Source organism: Symphalangus syndactylus, chromosome 14 (assembly GCF_028878055.3).
Source record: "Symphalangus syndactylus isolate Jambi chromosome 14, NHGRI_mSymSyn1-v2.1_pri, whole genome shotgun sequence".
In the NCBI taxonomy this organism is placed as follows: domain Eukaryota; kingdom Metazoa; phylum Chordata; class Mammalia; order Primates; family Hylobatidae; genus Symphalangus; species Symphalangus syndactylus.
In genome coordinates, this window is record NC_072436.2 from 102,015,481 (window position 1) to 102,041,823 (window position 26,343).

Consider the following 26,343-nt stretch of genomic DNA (forward strand, 5'->3'; position numbering starts at 1 on the left):
GAGTCCTGAGACCAGAAAGTTACAAGACCACTGACCTAGAGAAATGTATTTGCAAATTGTACATCTTTGCAGAAGGAATTCTTGAATTGTCCTTTATTCATATTTGTAAGTCATTAAAATTTTTCACTGTGTCTGACATGTTAAATTTTGTGATTATAAAATGACTTATTGGCTCAAAATTTGTTTAATATTATAATAATACAGCCTCATTGAATTAATGTGTTTTCCCCCAAACAGGATGTAGAAAATATATTTAGTCGCATAGTAGATATACATGAACTTAGCGTAAAGTTACTGGGCCATATAGAAGATACAGTAGAAATGACAGATGAAGGCAGTCCCCATCCTCTAGTAGGAAGCTGCTTTGAAGACTTAGCAGAGGTAAGTACTTCAATTATATACCCGAAAAGTCTGCATAAAAGCCTACATTTACATTAAAATTGAGAGTCTTACTTCTTTCCAGCTAAAGTCATAGATACTAATTGTTGACTATCTGTTATTGCTCCTTTTTCATAGGGTCATTGTCGGCATATGTTTCTGTTATCTTACCAAACAGAAAAAGTGGTCTCTTGTTAATTATAGAAAGACAGATACCGCCAAGGGGAGGTATTACAGCTGTCACCCAACGGCCTACTGTAAAAGGTTAAGAAATGGCCGGGCGCGGTGGCTCACGCTTGTAATCCCAGCACTTTGGGAGGCCGAGGCGGGCGGATCACGAGGTCAGGAGATCGAGACCACGGTGAAACCCCGTCGCTACTAAAAGTACAAAAAAAAAAATTAGCCGGGCGTGGTGGCGGGCGCCTGTAGTCCCAGCTACGCGGGAGGCTGAGGCAGGAGAATGGCGTGAACCCAGGAGGCGGAGCTTGCAGTGAGCCGAGATCGCGCCACTGCACTCCAGCCTGGGCGACAGTGGGAGACTCCGCCTCAAAAAAAACAAAAAACCAAAAAAAAGAAATGTCAATGAATGACTATTAAGTAAGAGACCACAGAACTTGCACCTGAGGTCAGATTACTTGTGTTCCAGTCTAAGCTCTGCTGCTTATTAGTTGTGTGACCAGTGGCAAGTTATTTCATTTCTTTAAACCTCCATATCTTTTATTTGTAAAATAAGAATGATAATACAGGTTGAGTATTTCTAATCCAAAAATCCCAAATCTGAAATGCTCCAAAATCTGAAACTATTCCAACATGATGCTCAAAGGAAATGCTCATTGGAGCATTTCAGATTTGGGATTTTCAGACTCGGGATGCTGAAGCAGTAGGTATAATACAAATAATCCAAAATCTGAAATCTTAAACACTTCATTTTGAGTAAGAAATACTCGATCTGTAATCTCAGGATTTTTGTGAAAAATTAAATAACCTATCTGAAGTATTTACCTATCTACCTTCACATAGTAAGCTTACTCAGTATGTGATAACTGCATTATTATTTAGAATAGGAATGAGGTAAATAAGATAATAAGGTCCAGGACCTGGGTGATTCAGATACCACGAGATAGAAAGACAGGTAATAACTCCTCAGATATTTCAAATGCTAAAATACATGAGTCAGTCCTAATAAGTTAGTATTAAGAGTCATTCTGAGGTTTCTAGCATTTGCTGTGTTGTCACTCTAAAATCCACTCATTATGATACAGCATTGAGCTTGTAAAATATTTTTTTAATTAAGACTTTCAGGCAAAATAGAACGGTAAGTTCAAGCATCACCACAGCCCTTCCATTCCTGCTCCAAACACATATAAGTAATAAAGTATAAAAAGAAAAATGTGGAATATATATAACTAGACTTGAAAACAAGATCAGGAATGGAATAGACATTCAAGGTAGTGAGCTCTGGTATCTGGGTGTTTAGGCTCTTAAGGACAATGAATTGTTTCAAATGTGTTCCATGAAAGCCAGAGCAAGATTTCTTGCTCAAGTCCTTCCTTATAATAGGATGCTGCGAAAGTCTGCCAACCTGGTATCTACAGTAAAGTTTTCTAAAAAGTTGTGGACTTGACGTGGGGAGACAAAAACGTTGCCTTACAATAATAACAAAGTTTCCCACAACATTAAGCCAATATGAAGCCTGAACCCCTAAAGTCATTTTAAGAGCAGGTTCTAGTTTGGAAGAGTGATCATAAAGGAATGGGAGAAAAAAAGGAAACAAAACATTAAGTCTCCCACTAAGAAGCATATAATACAAAATTCCAAAAAACAAGGCAAATTCTGATTCTCAGAATGATAATTAATAAAATCAACAATTGCAACATGAATTTATTCCAGATGAAATTGATTTTGTATAACAGACATACAAAAAGTTTAAAAGAAGTTTAGGATGCTGAAAGAGATAAGTGAAGGAATATGATCCCTTTATAAAGAAGATATTGTGAAACAAAAATAGGTGGAAAGGAAATGAGCAGATTTCTAGATATCAAAAGACAGAGATTTCGAGAATTAAATATACAAGCATTGAAATAACTCATGTAGTATAACATTTGCTGGACCCAGTTCAAGGATAAAATTAGTAAATTGGAAGATGGAATTGAGGATTTCACTGAGAATGTGACACACAGACCAAGATAAGAAATACGAAAGGCCAATTGAAAGTAATAAGGATAGCCGGGCATGGTGGCTCACGCCTGTAATCCCAGCACTTTGGGAGGCCAAAGCAGGCAGATCACCTGAGGTCAGGAGTTCAAGACCAGCCTGGCCAATACGGTGAAACCCCATCTCTACTAAAAATACAAAAATTAGCCGGGCATGGTGGTACATGTCTGTAATCCCAGCTACTCGGGATGCTGAGGCAGGAGAATCACCTGAACCCAGGAGGTGGAGGTTGCAGTGAGCCGAGATCGCACCACTGCAGTCCAGTGACAGAGTAAGACTCCATCTCAAAAAAAAGTACTAAGGATGCACTGAGAGGCTTAGTATACATCTAATAGGAGTTCCAGACAAAGAGTGATGGAGAAACAATATTTGAAAAGATAAAAATGGAAAATTTTCAAGAAATGAGGACATTAGTTCCCAGATCAAAAGTGAATTCCAAATATCATTCAGGATAAATAAAAATAAACACACAGCTAAAAACATGGCAGTGAAACTATAGAACATCAAAGATAAAGAGAAAATCTTGGATTGGGCTCAGTGGCTGATGCCTGTAATCCCAGCACTTTGGGAGACTGAGGTGGGTGGATTGCTTGAAGTCAGGAGTTCAAGACCAGCCTGGCCAACGTGGTGAAACCCCATCTCTACTAAAAAATACAAAAATTAGCCAGGCATGGTGGTGGGAGCCTGTAATCCCAGCTACTCAGGAGGCTGAGACATGAGAATTGCTTGAACCTGGGAGGCGGAGGTTGCAGTGAGCTAAGTTCGCGCCACTGTACTCCAGACTGGGTGACAGAGCAAGACTCTGTCTTAAAGAAAAAAAAAAAGAAAATCTTAAAAGCTGTTAAGACAAGATATTTTGCGAAGGAACTATAATTAGAATGGCAGCACATTTCTCTTTAACAACAGAGGTTAACAGTCTGTTGAATAATATCTTTAAAGTACTAAGGTAAAATAGGATTTTCTACCCAACTACAGTATTATTCAAGAATGAGGACAAATTTTAAAATAATAAAGTTTGTAGAAGAAAGCATAAGTGTTCTTCATGACCTGTGAAATACACAAAGATTTCTTAAACAGGACACAAAAGCACTAACCATGAAAGAAAATAATTGATAAACTGGACTTCATTAGATGTAAGAATATCCATTCATCAAAAGACAAAATTAATAGAATGAAAAGGCAAGCTATAGACTGGAAGATAATATTTGTAATATACATAGCCAATGAAAGACTCATATCTGGGGTATATTAAGAACTCCTGGCTGGGCACGGTAGCTCATGCCTGTAATCCCAGCACTTTGGGAGGCTGAGGTCAGTGGATCACTTGAGGTCAGGAGTTTGAGATGAGCCTGGCCAACATGGTGAAACACTGTCTCTACTAAAAATACAAAATTAGGCGGGCATAGTGGTGCGTGCCTGTCCCGGTTACTCGGGAATCTGAGGCAGGAGAATTACTTGAACTCGGGAGGTAGAGGTTGCAGTGAGCCAAGAGCACACCAGTGTACTCCAGCCTGGGCGACAGAGCGAGACTCTGTCTGGAAAAGAAAACAAATGAAAAACCCAAAAACAAAATAACTCCTACATGCCTACAAATCAATAACTAAAACTTCAGGGTTTTTTTTATTTTGTTTTTTAGAAAATAGGCAAAAGACTTAAGTAGGTACTTCACACACACAAAAGATGCTCAACATTGTTATTCATCAAGGAAATGCATTTTGAAACCATGGAGCAGTTGGAAGTCTACTTGCTGGTGGGGGCTAGGGTGTAATTTGGTACAGCCACTTTGGAAAACTGTTTGGTATATCTACTAGAGCTAAGCATACAATGTACCCTGTGACCCAGCATTTTAACTCTTGGGCATATACCAAACAAAAATGAGTGCTTATGTTAACTGAAAGACATATTTAAGAATGTTCACAGTAGGTTTATTCATAATGGATAATTAGTGGTATATTCATACGAGAAAATGCTATCTGGCAATAAAAAAGAATAACTGCTGATAAAAGCAGCAACATAATATTGAGTATAATAAGACTCAAAGTACATACTATATTGATATATAGGAAGTTCAGAAACGTATCTTTGGAAACAGATTATTAGAATAGTGGTTGACTGGGAAACATGAAGATTTCTGAGGTGCTAGAAATGTTCGATTTCTTTATCTGGGTGGTGGTTACAGAAATGCATTGTATACATATATTAAAAGTCATCAAATTACAGACTTTATGTAAAGTTATTCCTGAATTTATCAAAAATGAGGAAAAAGTGAGGAATAAATAAAAACCATTTCAAACATACAATGACCAAGAGCGTTTACTACTTATAGACACTCATTATAAGATGCATTGGATGGTGTTCTTTAGCAAGAAGGAAAGTTTTACTCAAAGGGAAGTCAAGAAATACAGGAACTAATGGTGAAAAAGAAATTGGTAGATGTAGGCCGGTGGCTTGCACCTGTAATCCCAGCACTTTGGGAGGCCAAGGTGGGCAGATCACTTGAGCTCAGGAGTTCAAGACCAGCCTGGGCAATATGGTGAAACCCCATCTCTACAAAACACCAAAATTACCCAGGTGTGGTGGTGCGCACCTGTAGTCCCAGCTACTCTGGAGACTGAGGTAGGAGGATCACTTGTGCCCAGGAGGTTGAGATTTTAGTGAGCCAAATCATGCTACTGTTCTCCAGCCTGGGTGACAGACTGAGACACTGTCTCAAAATAAATAAATAAATTAAAAATTAGAAAATGTGTTGATAAATTTAAAGAATTGCTGAATAGTTTTAAAAGTAAGTTTAAAGTTTTTCATCTTGGAAAGACTAAACTGTATTCCTATGTATTAGTAACAAAATATACAGTATGTAAAGTGGACTTGTGTTTATGATAGAAGAATAACTTGAAAAATTTATAGATAACTGTATTTATTTTTAAAAACGTTTAGGAAGATCACCAAAAGAACAGAAATACTACCTGTAGCTTATAATGTACAGATAGGGAAAAAGGAACTATAGTAATTTTTTTTAATCATTTTCACTGATAATAGGAAAGAATGAATGAAGCAAACAAAAACAATGATAATGAAGATAAAATGATATGATATTAAAAAATCCAACTACATTAGTAACTCAGTATATACAAACTGATGAAACTCAGCCTATTTAAAGAGAGTAATTATATTTGATTTTTAAAAATTCACTTTAGGCCTGGCGCAGTGGCTCATGCCTGTAATCCCAGCACTTTGGGAGGCTGAGGCGGGTGGATCACAAGGTCAGGAGTTTGAGACCAGCCTGGCCAACATGGTGAAACCCGGTCTCTACTAAAAAAAAAATACAAAAATTAGCTGGGCATGGTGGTGTGCACCTGTAATCCCAGATACGAAGGAGGCTAAGGAAGGAGAATTTCTTGAACCCAGGAGGCGGAGGTTGCGGTGAGCCTAGATCATGCCACTGCACTCCAGCCTGGGCGACAGAGCAAGACTCTGTCTCAAAAAAATAAATAATAAATAAAAATAAAATCCACTTTATGCAGCTTATAAAAGATGTTCTTAAAACAGAACCACAGAAATATTTTAAGATAAAGGGATGAAAAATCATAACATATAAAAACTAATCAAACCTGTATACCAATATTAATTCAAATTAACTGATAAAATTACACAAAATAAGCACTGAGGAGGAAAAAAGAGAAACACTTCCTAATAGTAAAAGGGATACTATCATGAAGATACAGCAACCATTACTGTGTAGCACCTCATTATAAAGCCTCAAAATATAATAAGTAGAAACTGACAGAATTATAAGAAATGAAAAAAAATTGCTATCATAGGAAATTTTAACAGGTCTCCATCAGAAATTAACAGATCAAACAGAAAAAAGATTAGGCTACAGAAGATTAGACTAACACATTTGATTTTACAGACACACACACTCTCTCTCTCTCTCTCTCTCATTCACTCACACTCAATTAGCCCTCCATATCCATGGCTTCCGCATCTGTGGATTCAACCGACTGTGGATTGAAAATATTTTTGGGGAAAACATAATTTTATCTGTACTAACATAATGTTGAGCACATTACAATACATTACATGAGGGTACATTACAATACCCTAAACAATACAGTATAACAACTCTTTACATAACGTACATTATATTAGGTAGAAGTAATATAGGGAATCCTCTGAAGGTTATATGCAAATACACCATTTTATATCAGGGACTTGAGCATCCCTAGATTTTGGTATCTGCATGGGATCCTGTAATCAATCTCTCACCGATAAAAGGGACAACAGAGTGTGTGTGTGTGCATTTGTGTGTACACAGTCATCCCTCAGTATATGTGGGGAATTGGTTCTAGGACTTCCTGCAGATACCCAAATCCACATATGCTCAAGTGCCACATCAGCCCTGCAAAACTTGCATAGGCCCTGTGGAACCCATATATATGAAAAGCCAGCCCTCAGTATACAAGGGTTTCTCATCCCACAAATACTGTATTTTTGATCCTCATTTGGTTGAAAAAAATCTGCATATAAGTGGATCTGTGCAGGTCTAACCCACGGGTTGTTCAAAGGTCAACTGTATATATCTTAATACTGTTGCCTTGAGGATTAAGTTTCAACTATAAAGTTTGCCGAGAGAAGTTTACAGTTTTACACATTTTTTGAAAAAGGAATAATTAAAAATGAATGAGTTAAGCTTTCAACCCAAGAAACAAGAAAGATAACAGGATACACCTAAGAGAATAATATGTAAGGAAGTAACGGAACAGAATTAATGAATTAGAAATTGATATAACAAAAGTTCTCATGGCTGATCAACGGGAAAAGGAAACACAAATACTAGATGTGATCTCGGCTCACTGCAACCTCCGCCTCCCAGGTTCAAGCAATTCTCATGCCTCAGCCACCCCAGTAGTTGAGATTACTGTGCCACCACTTTCGGCTAATCTTCGTATTTTTAGTAGAGACAGGGTTTTGCCATGATGGCTAGGCTGGTCTCCAACTCTTGGCCTCAAGTGATCTACCTGCCTCGGCCTCCCAAAGTGCTGGGATTGCATACGTGAGCCACCGTACCAGGCCTGTTTTTTAAATCATGGAAGAACACTAATATCCACTTCAAAATGTTTTAGAACTGTAATGAAATAACCTTTAAAATATGTGAAAGAGCAGCATCAATGTCCTAAGTTAAAAAACATTAAAAAATGAATAGTCAAAAGTGTATTTTAACAAATGACTTGCGGCATAGACCAGGTGTTGTGAATGCTATGGTTTGAATGTGTCCCCATATTTAATGTATTGGAAGTTTAATCTGTATATATTGATTGGAGGTGGGGCCTGTGGAGGTAATTAGGATTAGATAAGGTCATCAGGGTGGGGCCCCCGTGATGGCAGGCCTGTTTTTATAAAAAAAGGAAGAGACCTGAGCTGACATGCTGTAGTCCCCTTGCCATGTGATGCCCTGCACTGCCTCAGGACTCTGCAGAGTCCCTACCAGCAAGAAAGCCCTCACCAGATGCACCTGCCTGTCTTGACCTTCTAGCCTCCAAAACTGCGGTAAATAAATTTCTTTATGAATTACCCAGTCTCAGGTATTTATTTATAGCAACAGAAAACAGCATGTGACAATGAGTTTTGCCAATCTTCAGGAAACAGTTAATCTTACGCTTTTGCAAATTGTTCCAGCGAATAGAGACATGAAGGGTAACTTATCAGGATTGTATGAATACATTATCAAAACTAGATAACGACAATACAAGAAAAAACTATGAGACATTCTCAGATACCAACGAAATGGCAATGAAAAATCAGTTTATGATACAATAAAACATATTCTAAATATATATCTTATGATGTTTACTCTTATGTGGTTTGACATTTTAAAAAGTTTTAATATAGTATTCTACTTTAGTAGGTTAAAATCTCAAGAAAAAGAGTTTCATAAAATTAAACATTCATGAACTTCTTTAAAATGTTGGGCAAACAAGGAATAGAAGGGAACTTTCTTAACCTAATAAAGGACATTTACTAAAAATCTGTAAGAGATATAATAGTGGTTAAACTATAGCAAAACTAAGAAACTAGAAAAGAATACCACCATCACCACTTCTGTTCAGCACTCTAATAGCACTACCCAATACAAAAAGACAGAAAAGGAATAGACAAGACAAAGTTGTCCTATTTGTAGTCAATATAATTATCTATATAGCAAACTCAAGAAAATTTATATAATATTAAACTAGTTGGCAAGTTCATTATAGTTGTTGGATAAAAGATCAGCCTGTAAAAATTGGTAGCATTACTGTGCTCAGTTATAGTCCATTGAATATATAATATTTTTGAAGACCGCATTCACTATAGAAATCAGACCATAAAGTACCTGGAAGTAAACCTGACTAAAGATACACAGGACCTTTGTTTAAAAAAAAAAAAATCATAAAATTAGCCGGGCATGGTGGCTCACTCCTGTAATCCCAGCACTTTTGGAGGCTGAGGCGGGCGAATCACAACGTCAGGAGTTTGAGACCAGTCTGGCCAACATGATGAAACCCCATCTCTACTAAAAGTACAAAAAATTAGCTGGGCATAGTGGCGGGCACCTGTGGTCTCAGCTACTCAGGAGGTTGAGGCAGGAGAATCACTTGAACCCGGGAGGCGGAGGTTGCAGTGAGCCGAGATTGTGCCACTGCACTCCAGCCCGGGTGACAGAGTGAGACTTCATCTCAAAAAATAAATAAAATTAGATTCATAAGGACTATCTGAATAAATGGACACATATACTATGTTCATAGATGGAAAGACTCAGTACTGTAATGATACCAGTTGTCCCCCAGATAATCTACAAATTTAGTGCATAGCAAGCTGATCCTAAAATTCACATGTTAAGAATGAGGAGCAAAAATAACAATTTTGAGGAAGAACAAGTTGAGCGGACTTGTTCTTGTCCCCTCAAGTACTTGTTAGGTAAAGTAACCGTCAGATAAAGTATTGCCATATATTAAAACTTACTATGACGCCAGAGTAAACAAGATTGTAGTATTGGTGCAGGTAACAATTAGGTAGCAGAACAGAATAAAGAGCCCTGAAAAAAATATATACCTAGATATTCCTCCTGATGTGTGACAGATATTACATTAATCAGTAGAGAAAGAATGAACTCATTAATAAATGATACTGGGTCATACCTGGTTAAATGGAAAAAAATTCATTCCATAACACATATAATTCACAGAACGTACTCAACAGATTAAAAATCTAAAAATGAAGAGTAGAACTTCAAAAGAAAATATAGGAGAACATATTTATGACTTTGACATAGGAAGATTTCGTAACACATAGAGTAAACCAGAAAGGAAGAGATTAAGTTTTAAAACTTCTGTTCAAGAAAAGACACCATAGTTAAAAGGGAAGCACAAATGAAGTTGGAACCGTGTACCATATCCGAAAATTAATTCAAAATGGATCAAAGACAATGTTAAGATCTAAAGCTATAAAACTCTTGGAAGAAAACAGGTCTGAATCTTCGATTTGGCAAAGGATACTTAGATAATGCCAAAAGCGCAAGCTATAAAAGAAAAAGTAGATAATTTGGACTTCTTAAAAATTAAAAACTCTGTGTTTTAAAGGACACCATCAAGAAAGCAAAAGACAGCCTACAGAAAGGGAAAAAATATTTGCGAATGATATTTCTGATAAGAGTTGTATTCAGTGTATATAACAAAAAAAACCCAATTTAAAAATGGGCAAGGGGGCCGGGCACGGTGGCTCACGCTTGTAATCCCAGCACTTTGGGAGGCCGAGGCGGGCGGATCACGAAGTCAAGAGATCGAGACCACGGTGAAACCCCGTCTCTACTAAAAATACAAAAAATTAGCCGGGCGTGGTGGCGGGCGCCTGTAGTCCCAGCTACTTGGAGAGACTGAGGCAGGAGAATGGCGTGAACCCGGGAGGCGGAGCTTGCAGTGAGCCGAGATCGCACCACTGCACTCCAGCCTGGGTGACAGAGCAAGACTCCGTCTCAAAAAAAAAAAAAAAAAAAAAAATGGGCAAAGGATTTGAATAGATGTTTCTCCAAGGAAGATATATAAATGGCCAACATGGTACATTAAAAAAAGCTCAACATCATTAGAAATTAGGGAAATGCAAATCAAAACCACTATGAAGCCTGAGCAACATAGTGAGACCCTGTCTTTACAAAATTAGAAAATTTGCCCAGGATGGTGGTGTGCACCTGTGGTCCCAGCTACTCGGTGTCAGGGTGGGAGGATTGCTTGAGCCCAGGAGGTTGAGGCTGCAGTGAGCCATGATCACATGATTGCACTCCAGCCTGGGTGACAAGGTTAGACTCCATCTCTAAAAGAAAAAACATTATGCAGTACCACTTCGCATCTACTAAGATGGCTAAAATTTAAATAAAGGGAAAGTAACGTGTTCATGAAGATGTGGAGAAATTGAGACCTTCGTATTTTGCTGATAGAGATATAAAACAGAGCAACTGCTTGGAAAACAGTTTGCTGGTTTCTCAAAAAGTTAAACAATTACCATATGATCCAGAAATTTCACTCCTAGGTATATACCCAAAAGAATTAAAAGCAGAGGTTCAATCATGTACTTGTATGCCAACATTCATAGCAGCAGCATTCACAATAGCCAAAAGCTGGGAACAACCCACATGTCCATCAACAGATGAATGGTTAAGTTAAATGTATATGGTAAATACATTACAGTAGAATATACAGTGGAATATAATTCAGCTTAAAAAGGGATAAAATTCCAATATATGCTACAACATGGATGAACCTTGGAAACCTTATGCTAATAAAATAAGCCAGACACAAAAGGACAAATGTTGTATGTTTCCACTAATATGAGGTAACTGGAGTAGTCAAATTTATAGACAGAAAATAGAAGTTACCAAGGGTTACGGGGAAGAGGCAATCATCAGTTACTGTTTAATGGATACAGAGTTTCAGTTTGGGATGATAGAATAGTTCAGATCTGGAAATGGACAGTTGCACATTGTCTATTAATGTCACTTAATTGTACACTTAAAAATGGCTAAAATGGAAATTTTCATATGTATATTTTACCACAATATAAAAAAATTAAAAGGGAGTGTGAAGCATGCTACAACATGGATGAACTTTGAAAATGTAATGCTGAACGCAAGAAGCCAGTCACAAAAGACTACATATTGTATGATTCCATTTACATGTAATATCCAGAATAGGCAAATCCATGGAGACAAAAAGTAGATTCATGGTTGCCTAGGGCTAAGGGGGTTTAGGGGATTGGGAGGTAATAGCTGAAGGGTGTGTGATTTCTTTGAGGAGGTGATAAAAATATTCCAAAATAGATTATGATGATAGTTGCACAATTCTGTTAAACTAAAAATCATCTAATTTTGCCCATTAAATGGGTGAACTGAATGTATATGAATTATATCTCAAAGCTATTTTTAAAAACTATCAATTTAACATGTAAAGTCAAGCTAATAAAAATGGTCAAAAGCTATTAATAAACAATTCTCAGAAGAGAAGATACAAATAAATGGCCCACAACCATAAAAGTAGATTCTCAACCTTACTAGTAATCAGGGAAATACATATAAAAATAACACTGGCATAGTCTCACAACATCAGGCTAACAAATTTTAAGTCTGATAGTATCAAATGTTGACAAGGAAGTGAACAACTGGGAAAAATCACCTCTGCTAAGTATATAAATTGATATAATCACTTTGGAAAGCAACTTCCCCTTCTAGTTTACATGCTCTAAAAAATATTCATGCATATGTGCACACTAAGTTATACAGGCATACCTAAGAGCGTGGCTTAGGTTTCAGACTACTGCAATAAAGTGAATATCACAATAAAGCAAGTCACTATTTTTTTGGCTTACAGTGCATATAAAAGTTATGTTTACACTATCCTGTGGTCTAGTAAGCATGCAATAGCATTATGTCTAAAACAACATACATACCTAAATTTAGAAATACGGCTAAAAAATGCTAACGATCATTTCAGCCTTCAGTGGGTCATAATCTTTTTGCTGGTGAAGGGTCTTGCCTTGATGTTGATGGCTGCTGAAGGTTGGGGTGACTGGCAGTTTAAAATATAAGCAACAATGGAGTTTGACACAACTGTTGGCTCTTTCTTTTATGAAAGATTTCTGTGTAGCTGGTGATATTGTTTGATAGCACTTTACCCACAGTAGAAATTCTTTCAGTATTGGAGTCAATCCTCTCAAACTCTGCCACCGCTTTATCAACTAAGTTGATGTAATATTCTAAGTCCTTTGTTGTCATAAAATTGTTCATAGTATTTTCACCAGGAGTAAGTTCCATCTGAAGAAACAACTTTTTTTTTTTTTTTTTTTTTTTTTTTTTTGAGACAGAGTCTCATTTTGTTGCCAGGCTGGAGTGCAGTGGTGTGATCTCGGCTCACTGCAACCTCTCCCTCCCGGGTTCTAGCGATTCTCCTGCCTCAGCCTCCCGAGTAGCTAGGACTACAGGCGTGTGCCACCATGCCCAGCTAATTTTTGTATTTTTAGTAGAGACAGGGTTTCACCAAGTTGGCCAGGATGATCTCGATCTCTTGACCTCGTGATCTGCCCGTGTTGGCCTCCCAAAATGCTGGGATTACAGGCGTGAGCCACCACGCCCAGCCAAGAAACCACTTTCTTTGTTCATCCATAAGAAGCAAATTCTCCAAGTTTTATCATAAACTTGCAGCAATTCAAGTCACATCATCAGGCTCCACTTCTAATCCTATTTCTCTTGATATTTCCACCACATCTGCAGTTACTTCCTCCAACTGAAGTCTTGAACTCTTCAAAGCCATCCATGAGAGTTGGAATCAACTTCTTCCAAACTCCTGTTAATGTGGATATTTTGACCTTTCCCATAAATAACGAATGTTCTTAGTGGCATCTAGAATGGTGAATCCTTTCCAGAGGGTTTTCAGTTTATTTTATCCAGCTACAACAGAGGAATCACTATCTATGGCAGTTACAGCCTTATGAAACATATTTGTGAAATAATAAAACTTGAAGGTCAAAATTATTCCTTGATCCAAGGGCTGCAGAATGGATGTTGTGTTAAGAGACTTGAAAACAACAAATCTCCTTGTATATCTCCATCAGAGCTCTCAGGTGTCTAGGTGCAATGTCAATATTTTGAAAGAAAAAATTTTTTTTTTCTGAGCAGTTGCTCTCAATAGTGGGCTTAAAATATTCAGTAAACCATGTTGTAAACAGTTGTACTATCATCCAGGCTTTGCTGTTCCATTTATAGGGCACAGCCAGAGTAGATTTAGCATAATTCTTTTTTTTTTTTTTTTTTGAGGTTTTTCTTTTTTTTTTTTTTTTTTTTTATTATACTTTAGGGTTTTAGGGTACATGTGCACAATGTGCAGTTTTGTTACATATGTATCCATGTGCCATGTTGATTTCCTGCACCCATTAACTTGTCATTTAGCATTAGGTGTATCTCCTAATGCTGTCCCTCCCCCCTCCCCCACCCCACAACAGTCCCCGGAGTGTGATGTTCCCCTTCCTGTGTCCATGAGTTCTCATTGTTCAATTCCCACCTATGAGTGAGAACATGCGGTGTTTGGTTTTTTGTCCTTGTGATAGTTTACTGAGAATGATGTTTTCCAGTTTCATCCATGTCCCTACAAAGGACACGAACTCATCATTTTTTATGGCTGCATAGTATTCCATGGTGTATATGTGCCACATTTTCTTAATCCAGTCTATCGTTGTTGGACATTTGGGTTGGTTCCAACTCTTTGCTATTGTGAATAGTGCCGCAATAAACATACGTGTGCATGTGTCTTTATAGCAGCATGATTTATAGTCCTTTGGGTATATACCCAGTAATGGGATGGCTGGGTCAAATGGTATTTCTAGTTCTAGATCCCTGAGGAATCGCCACACTGACTTCCACAATGGTTGAACTAGTTTACAGTCCCACCAACAGTGTAAAAGTGTTCCTATTTCTCCACATCCTCTCCAGCACCTGTTGTTTCCTGATTTTTTAATGATGGCCATTCTAACTGGTGTGAGATGGTATCTCACTGTGGTTTTGATTTGCATTTCTCTGATGGCCAGTGATGAGGAGCATTTCTTCATGTGTTTTTTGGCTGCATAAATGTCTTCTTTTGAGAAGTGTCTGTTCATGTCCTCTGCCCACTTTTTGATGGGGTTGTTTGTTTTTTTCTTGTAAATTTGTTTGAGTTCATTGTAGATTCTGGATATTAGCCCTTTGTCAGATGAGTAGGTTGCAAAAATTTTCTCCCATTGTGTAGGTTGCCTGTTCACTCTGATGATAGTTTCTTTTGCTGTGCAGAAGCTCTTTAGTTTAATGAGATCCCATTTGTCGATTTTGGCTTTTGTTGCCATTGCTTTTGGTGTTTTAGACATGAAGTCCTTGCCCACGCCTATGACCTGAATGGTATTGCCTAGGTTTTCTTGTAGGATTTTAATGGTTTTAGGTCTAACATATAAATCTTTAATCCATCTTGAATTAATTTTTGTATAAGGTGTAAGGAAGGGATCCAGTTGCAGCTTTCTGCATATGGCTAGCCAGTTTTCCCAGCACCATTTATTAAATAGGGAATCCTTTCCCCATTTCTTGTTTTTGTCAGGTTTGTCAAAGATCAGATAGTTGTAGCTATGCGGCATCATTTCTGAGGGCTCTGTTCTGTTCCATTGATCTATGTCTCTGTTGTGGTACCAGTACCATGCTGTTTTGGTTACTGTAGCCTTGTAGTATAGTTTAAAGTCAGGTAGCGTGATGCCTCCAGCTTTGTTCTTTTGGCTTAGGATTGACTTGGCGATGCGGGCTCTTTTTTGGTTCCATATGAACTTTAAAGTAGTTTTTTCCAATTCTGTGAAGAAAGTCATTGGTAGCTTGATGGGGATGGCATTGAATCTATAAATTACCTTGGGCAGTATGGCCATTTTCACAATATTGATTCTTCCAACCCATGAGCATGGAATGTTCTTCCATTTGTTTGTATCCTCTTTTATTTCATTGAGCAGTGGTTTGTAGTTCTCCTTGAAGAGGTCCTTCACATCCCTTGTAAGTTGGATTCCTAGGTATTTTATTCTCTTTGAAGCAATTGTGAATGGGAGTTCACTCATGATTTGGCTCTCTGTTTGTCTGTTATTGGTGTACAAGAATGCTTGTGATTTTTGTACATTAATTTTGTATCCTGAGACTTTGCTGAAGTTGCTAATCAGCTTAAGGAGATTTTGGGCTGAGACAATGGGGTTTTCTAGATATACAATCATGTCATCTGCAAACAGGGACAATTTGACTTCCTCTTTTCCTAATTGAATACCCTTTATTTCCTTCTCCTGCCTGATTGCTCTGGCCAGAACTTCCAGCACTATGTTGAATAGTAGCGGTGAGAGAGGGCATCCCTGTCTTGTGCCAGTTTTCAGAGGGAATGCTTCCAGTTTTTGCCCATTCAGTATGATATTGGCTGTGGGTTTGTCGTAGATAGCTCTTATTATTTTGAGATACGTCCCATCAATACCTAATTTATTGAGAGTTTTTACCATGAAGGGTTGTTGAATTTTGTCAAAGGCCTTTTCTGCATCTATTGAGATAATCATGTGGTTTTTGTCTTTGGTTCTGTTTATATGCTGGATTACATTTATTGATTTGCGTATGTTGAACCAGCCTTGCATCCCAGGGATGAAGCCCACTTGATCATGGTGGATAAGCTTTTTGATGTGCTGCTGGATTCGGTTTGCCAGTATTTTATTGAGGATTTTTGCATCAATGTTCATCAAGGATATTGGTCTGAAATTCTCTTTTTTGGTTAAGTCTCTGCCAGGTTTTGGTATCAGGACGATGCTGGCTTCGTAAAATGTGTTAGGGAGGATTCCCTCTTTTTCTATCGATTGGAATAGTTTCAGAAGGAATGGTACCAGTTCCTCCTTGTACCTCTGGTAGAATTCAGCTGTGAATCCATCAGGTCCTGGACTCTTTTTGGTTGGTAAGCTATTGATTATTGCCACAATTTCAGAACCTGTTATTGGTCTATTCAGAGATTCAACTTCTTCCTGGTTTAGTCTTGGGAGGGTGTATTTGTCGAGGAATTTATCCATTTCTTCTAGATTTTCTAGTTTATTTGCATAGAGGTGTTTGTAGTATTCTCTGATGGTAGATTGTATTTCTGTGGGATCGGTGGTGATATCCCCTTTTTCGTTTTTTATTGCATCTATTTGATTCTTCTCTCTTTTCTTCATTAGTCTTGCTAGCGGTCCATCAATTTTGTTATCTTTTCAAAAAACCAGCTCCTGGATTCATTAATTTTTTGAAGTGTTTTTTGTGTCTCTATTTCCTTCAGTTCTGCTCTGATTTTAGTTATTTCTAGCCTTCTGCTAGCTTTTGAATGTGTTTGCTCTTGCTTTTCTAGTTCTTTTAATTGTGATGTTAGGGTGTCAATTTTGGATCTTTCCTGCTTTCTCTTGTGGGCATTTAGTGCTATAAATTTCCCTCTACACACTGCTTTGAACGTGTCCCAGAGATTCTGGTATGTTGTGTCTTTGTTCTCGTTGGTTTCAAAGAACATCTTTATTTCTGCCTTCATTTCATTATGTACCCAATAGTCATTCAGGAGCAGGTTGTTCAGTTTCCATGTAGTTGAGCGGTTTTGAGTGAGTTTCTTAATCCTGAGTTCTAGTTTGATTGCACTGTGGTCTGAGAGACAGTTTGTTATAATCTCTGTTCTTTTACATTTGCTGAGAAGAGCTTTACTTCCAACTATGTGGTCAATTTTGGAATAGGTGCGGTGTGGTGCTGAAAAAAATGTATATTCTGTTGATTTGGGGTGGAGAGTTCTGTAGATGTCTATTAGGTCCACTTTATGTAGAGCTGAGTTCAATTCCTGGATATCCTTGTTAACTTTCTGTCTCGTTGATCTGTCTAATGCTGACAGTGGGGTGTTAAAATCTCCCATTATTATTGTGTGGGAGTTTAAGTCCCTTTGTAGGTCACTGAGGACTTGCTTTATGAATCTGGGTGCTCCTGTGTTGGGTGCATATATATTTAGGATAGTTAGCTCTTCTTGTTGAATTGATCCCTTTACCATTATGTAATGGCTTTCTTTGTCTCTTTTGATCTTTGTTGGTTTAAAGTCTATTTTATCAGAGACTAGGATTGCAACCCCTGCCTTTTTTTGTTTTCCAGTTGCTTGATAGATCTTCCTCCATCCCTTTATTTTGAGTCTATGTGTGTCTCTGCACGTGAGATGGGTTTCCTGAATACAGCACACTGATGGGTCCTGACTCCTTATCCAGTTTGCCAGTCTGTGTCTTTTGATTGGAGCATTTAGCCCATTTACATTTAACGTGAATATTGTTATGTGTGAATCTGATCCTGTCATTATGATGTTAGTTGGTTATTTTGCTCGTTAGTTGCTATAGTTTCTTCCTAGCCTCGATGGTCTTTACAATTTGGCATGTTTTTGCAGGGGCTGGTACCGGTTGTTCCTTTCCATGTTTAGTGCTTCCTTCAGGAGCTCTTTTAGGGCAGGCCTGGTGGTGACAAAATCACTCAGCGTTTGCTTGTCTGTAAAGTATTTTATTTCTCCTTCACTTATGAAGCTTAGTTTGGCGGGATAGGAAATTCTGGGCTGAAAATTCTTTTCTTTAAGAATGTTGAATATCGGCCCCCACTCTCTTCTGGCTTGTAGAGTTTCTGCTGAGAGATCAGCTGTTAGTCTGATGGGCTTCCCTTTGTGGGTAACCCGACCTTTCTCTCTGGCTGCCCTTAACATTTTTTCCTTCATTTCAACTTTGGTGAATCTGACAATTATGTGTCTTGGAGTTGCCCTTCTCGAGGAGTATCTTTGTGGCGTTCTCTGTATTTCCTGAATCTGAATGCTGGCCTGCCTTGCTAGATTGGGGAAGTTCTCCTGGATAATATCTTGCAGAGTGTTTTCCAACTTGGTTCCATTCTCCCCATCATTTTCAGGTACACCAATCAGACGTAGGTTTGGTCTTTTCACATAGTCCCAAATTTCTTGGAGGCTTTGTTCATTTCTTTTTATTCTTTTTTCTCTAAACTTCCCTTCTCTCTTCATTTCATTCATTTCATCTTCTATCAGCGATACCCTTTCTTCCAGTTGATCACATCTGCTACTGAGGCTTCTGCATTCTTCGCATAGTTCTCGAAACTTGGCTTTCAGCTCCATCATCTCCTTGAAGCCCTTCTCTCCATTGGTTATTCTAGTTATCCATTCTTCTAATTTTTTTTCAAAGTTTTTAACTTCTTTGCTATTGTTTTGAATTTCCTCTCGTAGCTCAGAGTAGTTTGATCGTCTGAAGCCTTCTTCTCTCAACTCATCAAAGTCATCCTCCATCCAGCTTTGTTCCGTTGCTGGTGAGGAACTGCGTTCCTTTGGAGGAGGAGAGGTGCTCTGTTTTTTAGAGTTTCCAGTTTTTTTGGTCTGTTTTTTCCCCATCTTTGTGGTTTTGTCTACTTTTTGTCTTCGATGATGGTGATGTACAGATGGGTTTTTGGTGTGGATGTCCTTTCTGTTTGTTAATTTTCCTTCTACCAAACAAGACCCTCAGTTGCAGGTCTGTTGGAGTTTACTAGAGGTCCACTCCAGACCCTGTTTGGCTGGGTGTCAGCACTGGTGGCTGCAGAACAGTGGATTTTCGTGAGACCACAAATTCAGCTGTCTGATAGTTCCTCTGAAAGTTTTGTCTCAGAGGAGTACCCGGTTGAATGAGGTGTCAGTCTGTCCCTACTGGGGGGGTGCCTCCCAGTTAGGCTGCTCAGGGGTGAGGGACCCACTTTAGGAGGCAGTCTGTCCGTTCTCAGATCTCCAGCTGCGTGCTGGGAGAACCACTACTCTCTTCAAAGCTGTCAGTCAGACAGGGACATTTAAGGCTGTGGAGGTTCTCGCTGAGTTTTTGGTTGTCTGTGCCCTGCCCCCAGAGGTGGAGCCTACAGAGGCAGGCAGGCCCCCTTGAGCTGTGGTGGGCTCCACCCAGTTCGAGCTTCCTGGCTGCTTTGTTTACCTAAGCAAGCCTGGGCAATGGCGGGCGCCCCTCCCCCAGCCTCGTTGCCGCCTTGCAGCGTGATCTCAGACTGCTGTGCTAGCAATCAGCAAGACTCTGTGGGCATAGGACCCTCCGAGCCAGGTGCGGGACACAATCTCCTAGTGTGCCGTTTTCCAGGCCCGTTGGAAAAGCGCAGTATTAGGACGGGACTGACCCAATATTCCAGGTGCCGTCTGTTTCCCCTTTCTTTGACTAGGAAAGGGAACTCCCTGACCCCTTGCGCTTCCCGAGTGAGGCAATGCCTCGCCCTGCTTCGGCTCACGCACAGTGCGCTTCACCGACTGTCCTGAACCCACTGTTAGGCACTCCCTAGTGAGATGAAACCGGTACCTCAAGCAGAAATGCAGAAATCACCCGTCTTCTGTGTCGCTGGGGCTGGGAGCTGGAGACCGGAGCTGTTCCTATTCGGCCATCTTGGCTCCACCGATTTAGCATAATTCTTAAGGGCCTATAATTCTTAAGGGATTTTCAGAATGTTAAGTGAACACTGGCTCAATAATAATGGTGAAGAAGTTTGAAATATTTCGACACACAGATGAAATTAGCACATGCTGTTGGAAAAATGGGGCCAAAAGACTTGCTTCACACAGGGTTGCCACAAATCTTCAACTTGTTTAAAAAAAAAAAAAAAAGGCAATATCTGCAAAGCATAATAAAGTGAAGCACAATAAAGTGAAGTATACCTGCATACGAAGTGCAAATTACAGAACTTTTTTTAATAATTGTGAAGAACAAGAAACGGTTATCTATCAGTGGAGAATGGATTAGAGAAAACTGATATATTCATACAGTAGAATATTAGAGAGTTAAAATAAACTGAAAGGAACTATAATCAAAATAGATAAATCTTGAAAAAACTTTGAGTATAAAAAGCAACTTATAGATGAATGTATACATTATATTTATATAAAGTTTGAAAGTATGCAAAACAACACGTTGCTTTGTTTCTTGATACATATGTAATTATGATATAAAAATGTACATGGGAAGGAAAAGATTCAGATTCAAGGTAATGACTACCTCTGCTGATCAGCCGGAGATAAGCTTATGAAAGGGAGCCTAGAGGAGTTAATTACATCTATATTGTTTTATTTCTTTTCTAAAAAGCTGAGGCAGATATTATAAAATGTTGAGCTTTTTTGAGTTCGATGGTGGGTATAATTAGGTTAGGCTGTTCTGTACTTTTCTGTCAATTATGTGCATTGACAATTAAATTTTATATTTCCTATGAATATTGTTACATTTTAGCCAATGAACCTATCATAAAATCATCTATTAACTCATACCAACTCTCAGAATTGCTTACCATTCTAAAAATTTGTCTTCAAGAATAAAACTTTGTGAAGAGAGTTTGGATTCTTTGTTAATGGTTGATTTTTTTTTTCTCTTGAGATTAGCTATTTCAAAATGATAGTACTAGCTGCTACCATTTATGCAGTGCTTACTCTGTGCCAGACACTATTAAAAAGCACTTTACTTATATCTCATTTAGTTCTGTAAACAACCCTGTGAAATAATTATTATTCACATTTGCAGTGGGAAACAGGCTTAGAGAAAGTACGTAGTTCATCAAAGGTTACACAGCTAATAAATAGTAGGGTTAGAATTGGAATGTGCATCTCTATGACTCCAAAACCCATGCTTTTAAGCCACATTGTAAAGCCTTTTCTTTACCTGTAGTTATGAAAATTGTATAATAAATTAGCGCTTATTGAAAGGGGAGGAGGGCAAACATGTCTGTGGCATATGATCATTTCTGAATTGGAAGAGACCTAAGCTATAAGCATCTCTTCACATTTTTAGTCTTCTCTCCCATCCACTGTATTCATGCCTGACTCCATCCTCTTGTTATTTTTGAAACTTTACTATCAATTTCTTTAAAACATAATAGACTCCAATTTCTCGTGTTATATTATGGTAGCAATTTTTAGTTGAGAAGAAAGTTGAAGGAGTTAAAAATTGGGAAGTCACCTAGGAGCCAGCTCAAGGAATCCAGTATGACTTGGAAGTATACATGCCATATTGCAAAATGCAACAACCAGAACTCACATCTTCTGATTTCTGATCTGGTGGTATTACTATTCAATCATTTCTTAAAAAGCAATCTGAGGCCAGGCGCAGTGGCTCACACCTGTAATCCCAGCACTTTGGGAGGCTGAGGTAGGAGGATCACTTGAGTCCAGCAGATCAAGACCAGCCTGGTCAGGCCGGGCGCGGTGGCTCACACCTGTAATCCCAGCACTTTGGGAGGCCGAGGCGGGCGGATCACGAGGCCAGGAGATCAAGACCATCCTGGCTAACGTGGTGAAACCCTGTCTCTACTAAAAATACAAAAAAAATAGCCAGACGTGGTGGCGGGTGCCTGTAATCCCAGCTACTCTGGAGGGTGAGGCAGGAGAATGGCGTGAACCTGGGAGGCGGAGCTTGCAATGAGCCTAGATTGCGCCACTGCACTCCAGCCTGGCCGACAGAGGGAGACTCCATCTCAAAAAGAAAAAAAAACCGACCAGGGTGGTTAACATGGCAGAAACCCTGTCCCTACAAAGTACACAAAAAATATAACCAGGCACTGTGGGGTGTGTTCCTGTGGTCCCAGATACTCAGGAGACTGAGGTGGGAGGATTGTTTGAGTCCAGGGGCAGAGGTTGTAGTGAGCCAAGACTGCACCACTGCACTCTAGCCTGGGTGACAGAGTAAGACCAAGACCCTGTTTCAAAAATAAAAGCAATCTGAAAAATAACATTAAGGGTGATTTAATTCATAACCACCTTTCATTGTTTCATTCCCTTGTGCCTTTTTCTATTATGCTCCTCCACTAGATGTCCTATTCCTCTTGCTAGAATTACCCTTTATGGAAATGAGCTCATGCTAGAATCTAGAGCACCATTTTCATAATAGTTTTATGCCAGGAATAGAGCACAAGATAGAAGAGTAGCGACTCTGTTTCTCCTGCTCAAATCAAGATACCTACTCTCTTTTTCCACAGTAATCTTCAAAACCAGCAGATTCTGGTGTTTTTAACTGAGCCATTAGAATTTAGTTTATTGATTGGTGACATTAATGATGGCAAAATTTTGGGCAGTTCGGATTTTGTTTAATTGTTTTGTGAAATTATCACAATGAATTTTAGATGACATGAACTGTTACTTCTGGTTTATAGAATATGAAAGTACATGTCCACCACTGAGAACTATAAAAACATGTCTGGCTTCAGTATTCTAAATGTTTATACCTTACCTAGTTGTACATATCTATATTCTTTGTTGTTCAAGTTAAGCTTTGTTTTCTAGAACCAGAAGTCTGCCCACTCTTATGGCCATGTTTATTGATAATACTCTACTGGAAACCTTTAATGAGAGCTGTTATATAAGGATTCTATTATTCATCAGAAATAACTGATTTACCCTCTTACTTGAGAATATTGGGACCTTTTCTATTAAAATCATAATTAGTAGTCATATAATTTTTGTTTAGAGACTTTCAAAGAAATACATAATTGTGCTTGCATAGTCGTGCCCCATAATTAAATCTTTCTGTCTTTGTAATGGTAGATTATTTATGTTTTACCTTCTTTATTTTCTAAGGAACTGGCATTTGATCCATATGAATCGTATGCTCGAGATATTTTGCGACCTGGTTTTCATGATCGTTTCCTTAGTCAGTTATCAAAGCCTGGGGCAGCACTTTATTTGCAGGTATAGTAATTTTTAAATCAAGATGTACAATGTCTGAAAAGTAAACTTAAAAAAAAAATTAAATCACTTTTTTTTCTAGTCAATAGGCGAAGGTTTCAAAGAAGCTGTTCAATATGTTTTACCCAGGCTGCTTCTGGCCCCTGTTTACCACTGTCTCCATTACTTTGAACTTTTGAAGGTAAGAAAACTCTTTATTGTTATTTATAACATATTCAAGTATGAATTTTTTTTGCTACTTCATTTGTAAATTATTATGTGAGTACCCTGCACATTAGTGTGTTTCTGTTTTCTTTTTCCAGTTAAGAAGCAAATGGAAATCAGTCTGCAAAAGGGTAGCATATTTTCTCGTTCTAGTAGTGAATTTTATTTTTGTTGTTTTTTAATTTTTTGTTTTTTCTTTTTTCTTTTTATTTTTGGTTTTTGTAGTGAATGTTAAAGCAATTGTCAGATATTTTTATCTTGTACCTTTACTTTTTGTTTACATGGCTGATTCTTTGAAAACAACCTTGGATTTATGCATCGCAGTTTCCATTTGGGGACCTCAGCAGACTCAGGGACTCAGTGTGAGGATAAGGGAGCCAGTGTGAGGATAAGGCCAAAGTAATGGGGAAGGTTAGTTTACCTGACTTTCATAGCTCAAGTTTGCAACTATCTGTATTAAACTGTTTATCATTACTTTAGAAACAATAAATTTATATAATCTCAGCAAAAATTGCCCATTTGATCACAGTTCAAAATATTAAGCACTGACTGAAAGGAAAGGGGTTGTCTCTTTTTTCTTTTCCTATTATATACTGAAATTAAATAAAAGTCTGTATAAATTATAATTCAGTAGTGTAGCTCAAAGTGATATTCTCTCTACCTTTAATGGACTAGCCTTGTAAAGACAAAAGAAGACATGCATCAATAGCATTATTATTTCTTTAGCTTTCAAATGAGTATTTGTTTCATCAAAGAAAACTTCTGTTTAGTATCATGATTCTTTTATGGAGAATATATTACTGGAAATCATATAGTTTGCAGATGATAAAATAGGTTCTCTGTGATGAATCAATGAATGAATAGAAGGTCTGTGAATTTATTAACAGTAAACTGGAGGAACTTTCATCCTTACATTTTCTCAGGTCTCTGCACTGCATAGTAGTCATTTGGAATTCAGTTTGATTTCTCAATTAGGAATGTTTACATTGAGAAAGGACTAAGGGAGTTAAAAGGTATTTTTAATCACTAGGCAGAAATGACAAAGCTCTTAGCAATAGCATACCATTTAAGTTCTTTGGAAATACAGGGTGAGTATCTTAAGAGGATAATCAAGAGAGGAAGCATTTAGTATGTAAAATCTTTAGAAAGAATTCATTATTACTAACTATAGTTATAATGGGACATTTACACACTGTTTTGATATATAGAATTTTTCTTTGTAATGGTTTCTCTAATAATGGGATTTTTTTTTTTTTTACCTGAGCCTGTAATGAAATTCAGAAAGATTCAAAGGCCATATAAAATCTTAAGGCTGTTATCAATTTATAAATAAAAACAAGAAGGCCAGGTGTGGTGGCTCACGCCTGTGGTCCCAGCACTTTGGGAGGCTGAGGCAGGAGGATTGCTTGAGCCCAGGAGTTCAAGACCAGCTTGGGCAACATGGCAAGACCCTGTCTCTACAAAAATAAAAATAAAATTAGCTGGGAATGGTGGTGCACACCTGTGGTTCCAGCTACTCAAAAGGCTGGGCAGGAGGAACACTTGAGCTCGGGAGGTGGAGGCTGCAGTGAGCCATGATCATGCCTCTGTACTCCAGCCTGAGAAACAGAGCAAGCCCCTGTCTCAAAAAAACAAAACAAAACAACCTCCCCCCTCCAAATGAACCCAAGAAGCTTTGATGAAAGTTCAGAAGGCTATAAAACCCAATCATCTTAATAATATAAAAGAAATTTTTACTCCTTCAAGTGTAGGCAATTAAAATTTCTAAAATTATAACTTACATTAATAAAATTTTAATAAGTGCATCATTTAGCAATATAAGATTTCTACTGATTTAAGCATGTGTATCCCTGGTTCATATTACTGCCTAAGTTATATTGCAAAGTTAGCAGTATATTGGGCAGGAAATTTTGCCTAATTAGTCCACAAGGCTTTCATCACTTTTTTTTTTTTTTCTGTGCACCTATAATCCCAGATACTCAGGAGGCTGAGGCAGGAGAATCACCTGAACCTGGGAGGCGAAGGTTGCAGTGAGCCAAGATCACGCCATTGCACTTCAGCCTGGGCAAAAAGAGCAAAACTCCATCTCGGAAAAAAAAAAAAAAGAAAAGAAAGAAAAGAATTTCCTAGCAGCCCTGGATATGCCAAATGTGTTCAGGGTTCCATGGGTATCCCGGTTCATATTACTGCCTCTTCGCTTGTCCTTTTTTCCCATTTATCTAGAATTCCTCTTCTACCCTCTCCAGGCTGGAGTGCAGTGGCGTGATCTCAGCTCACTGCAACCTCTGCCTCCCAGCGTCAAGCGATTCTCCTGCCTCAGCTTTCCAAGCAGCTGGGATTAATTACAGGTGTGTGCCACCACACCCGACTAATTTTGTATTTTTAGTAGAGACAGGGTTTCACCATGTAGGCCAGGCTGGTCTCGAACTCTTGACCTCAGGTGATCTGCCCACCTTGGCCTCCCAAAAGTGCTGGATTTCAGGTGTGAGTCATCATGCCCAGAGTGAGTTCCTTCCTTTCTTTACATACATCTCTTTTGAGAACTTGTCCCGTTTTTATTGTCTGCCTTATCATTCAACTGTTTGCTCTGTGAAGAATGGAGCCCTGTTATCTTTGAATTCTCATACCTATTACAGTGTCTGGCATTTAGGCATTCAATAAATGCTTGTTAAAAAATGAATGGCAAAAAATATATATACATTTTCCTTTAAATTCTTATGTCTTATATTTTAAAGAAAATTTAATTGTAAATTTTATATAATTACATTTATTTTGG

The 26,343-nt window shown here is 38.3% G+C and overlaps 1 protein-coding gene across 3 annotated transcripts in view; it reads left to right on the forward strand.

Annotated features, from left to right (window-relative positions):
• Positions 1-26,343, forward strand: part of SOS1 (SOS Ras/Rac guanine nucleotide exchange factor 1) — a 152,069-nt gene that overhangs the window by 74,480 nt on the left and 51,246 nt on the right. For all 3 annotated transcript variants that reach the window (XM_055243698.2, XM_055243697.2, XM_055243699.2), the window contains exons 6-8: positions 238-381; positions 23,256-23,366; positions 23,446-23,544. In XM_055243698.2, coding sequence (XP_055099673.1) covers positions 238-381; positions 23,256-23,366; positions 23,446-23,544 — 354 coding nt within the window. The remainder of the gene's footprint in view (positions 1-237; positions 382-23,255; positions 23,367-23,445; positions 23,545-26,343) is intronic.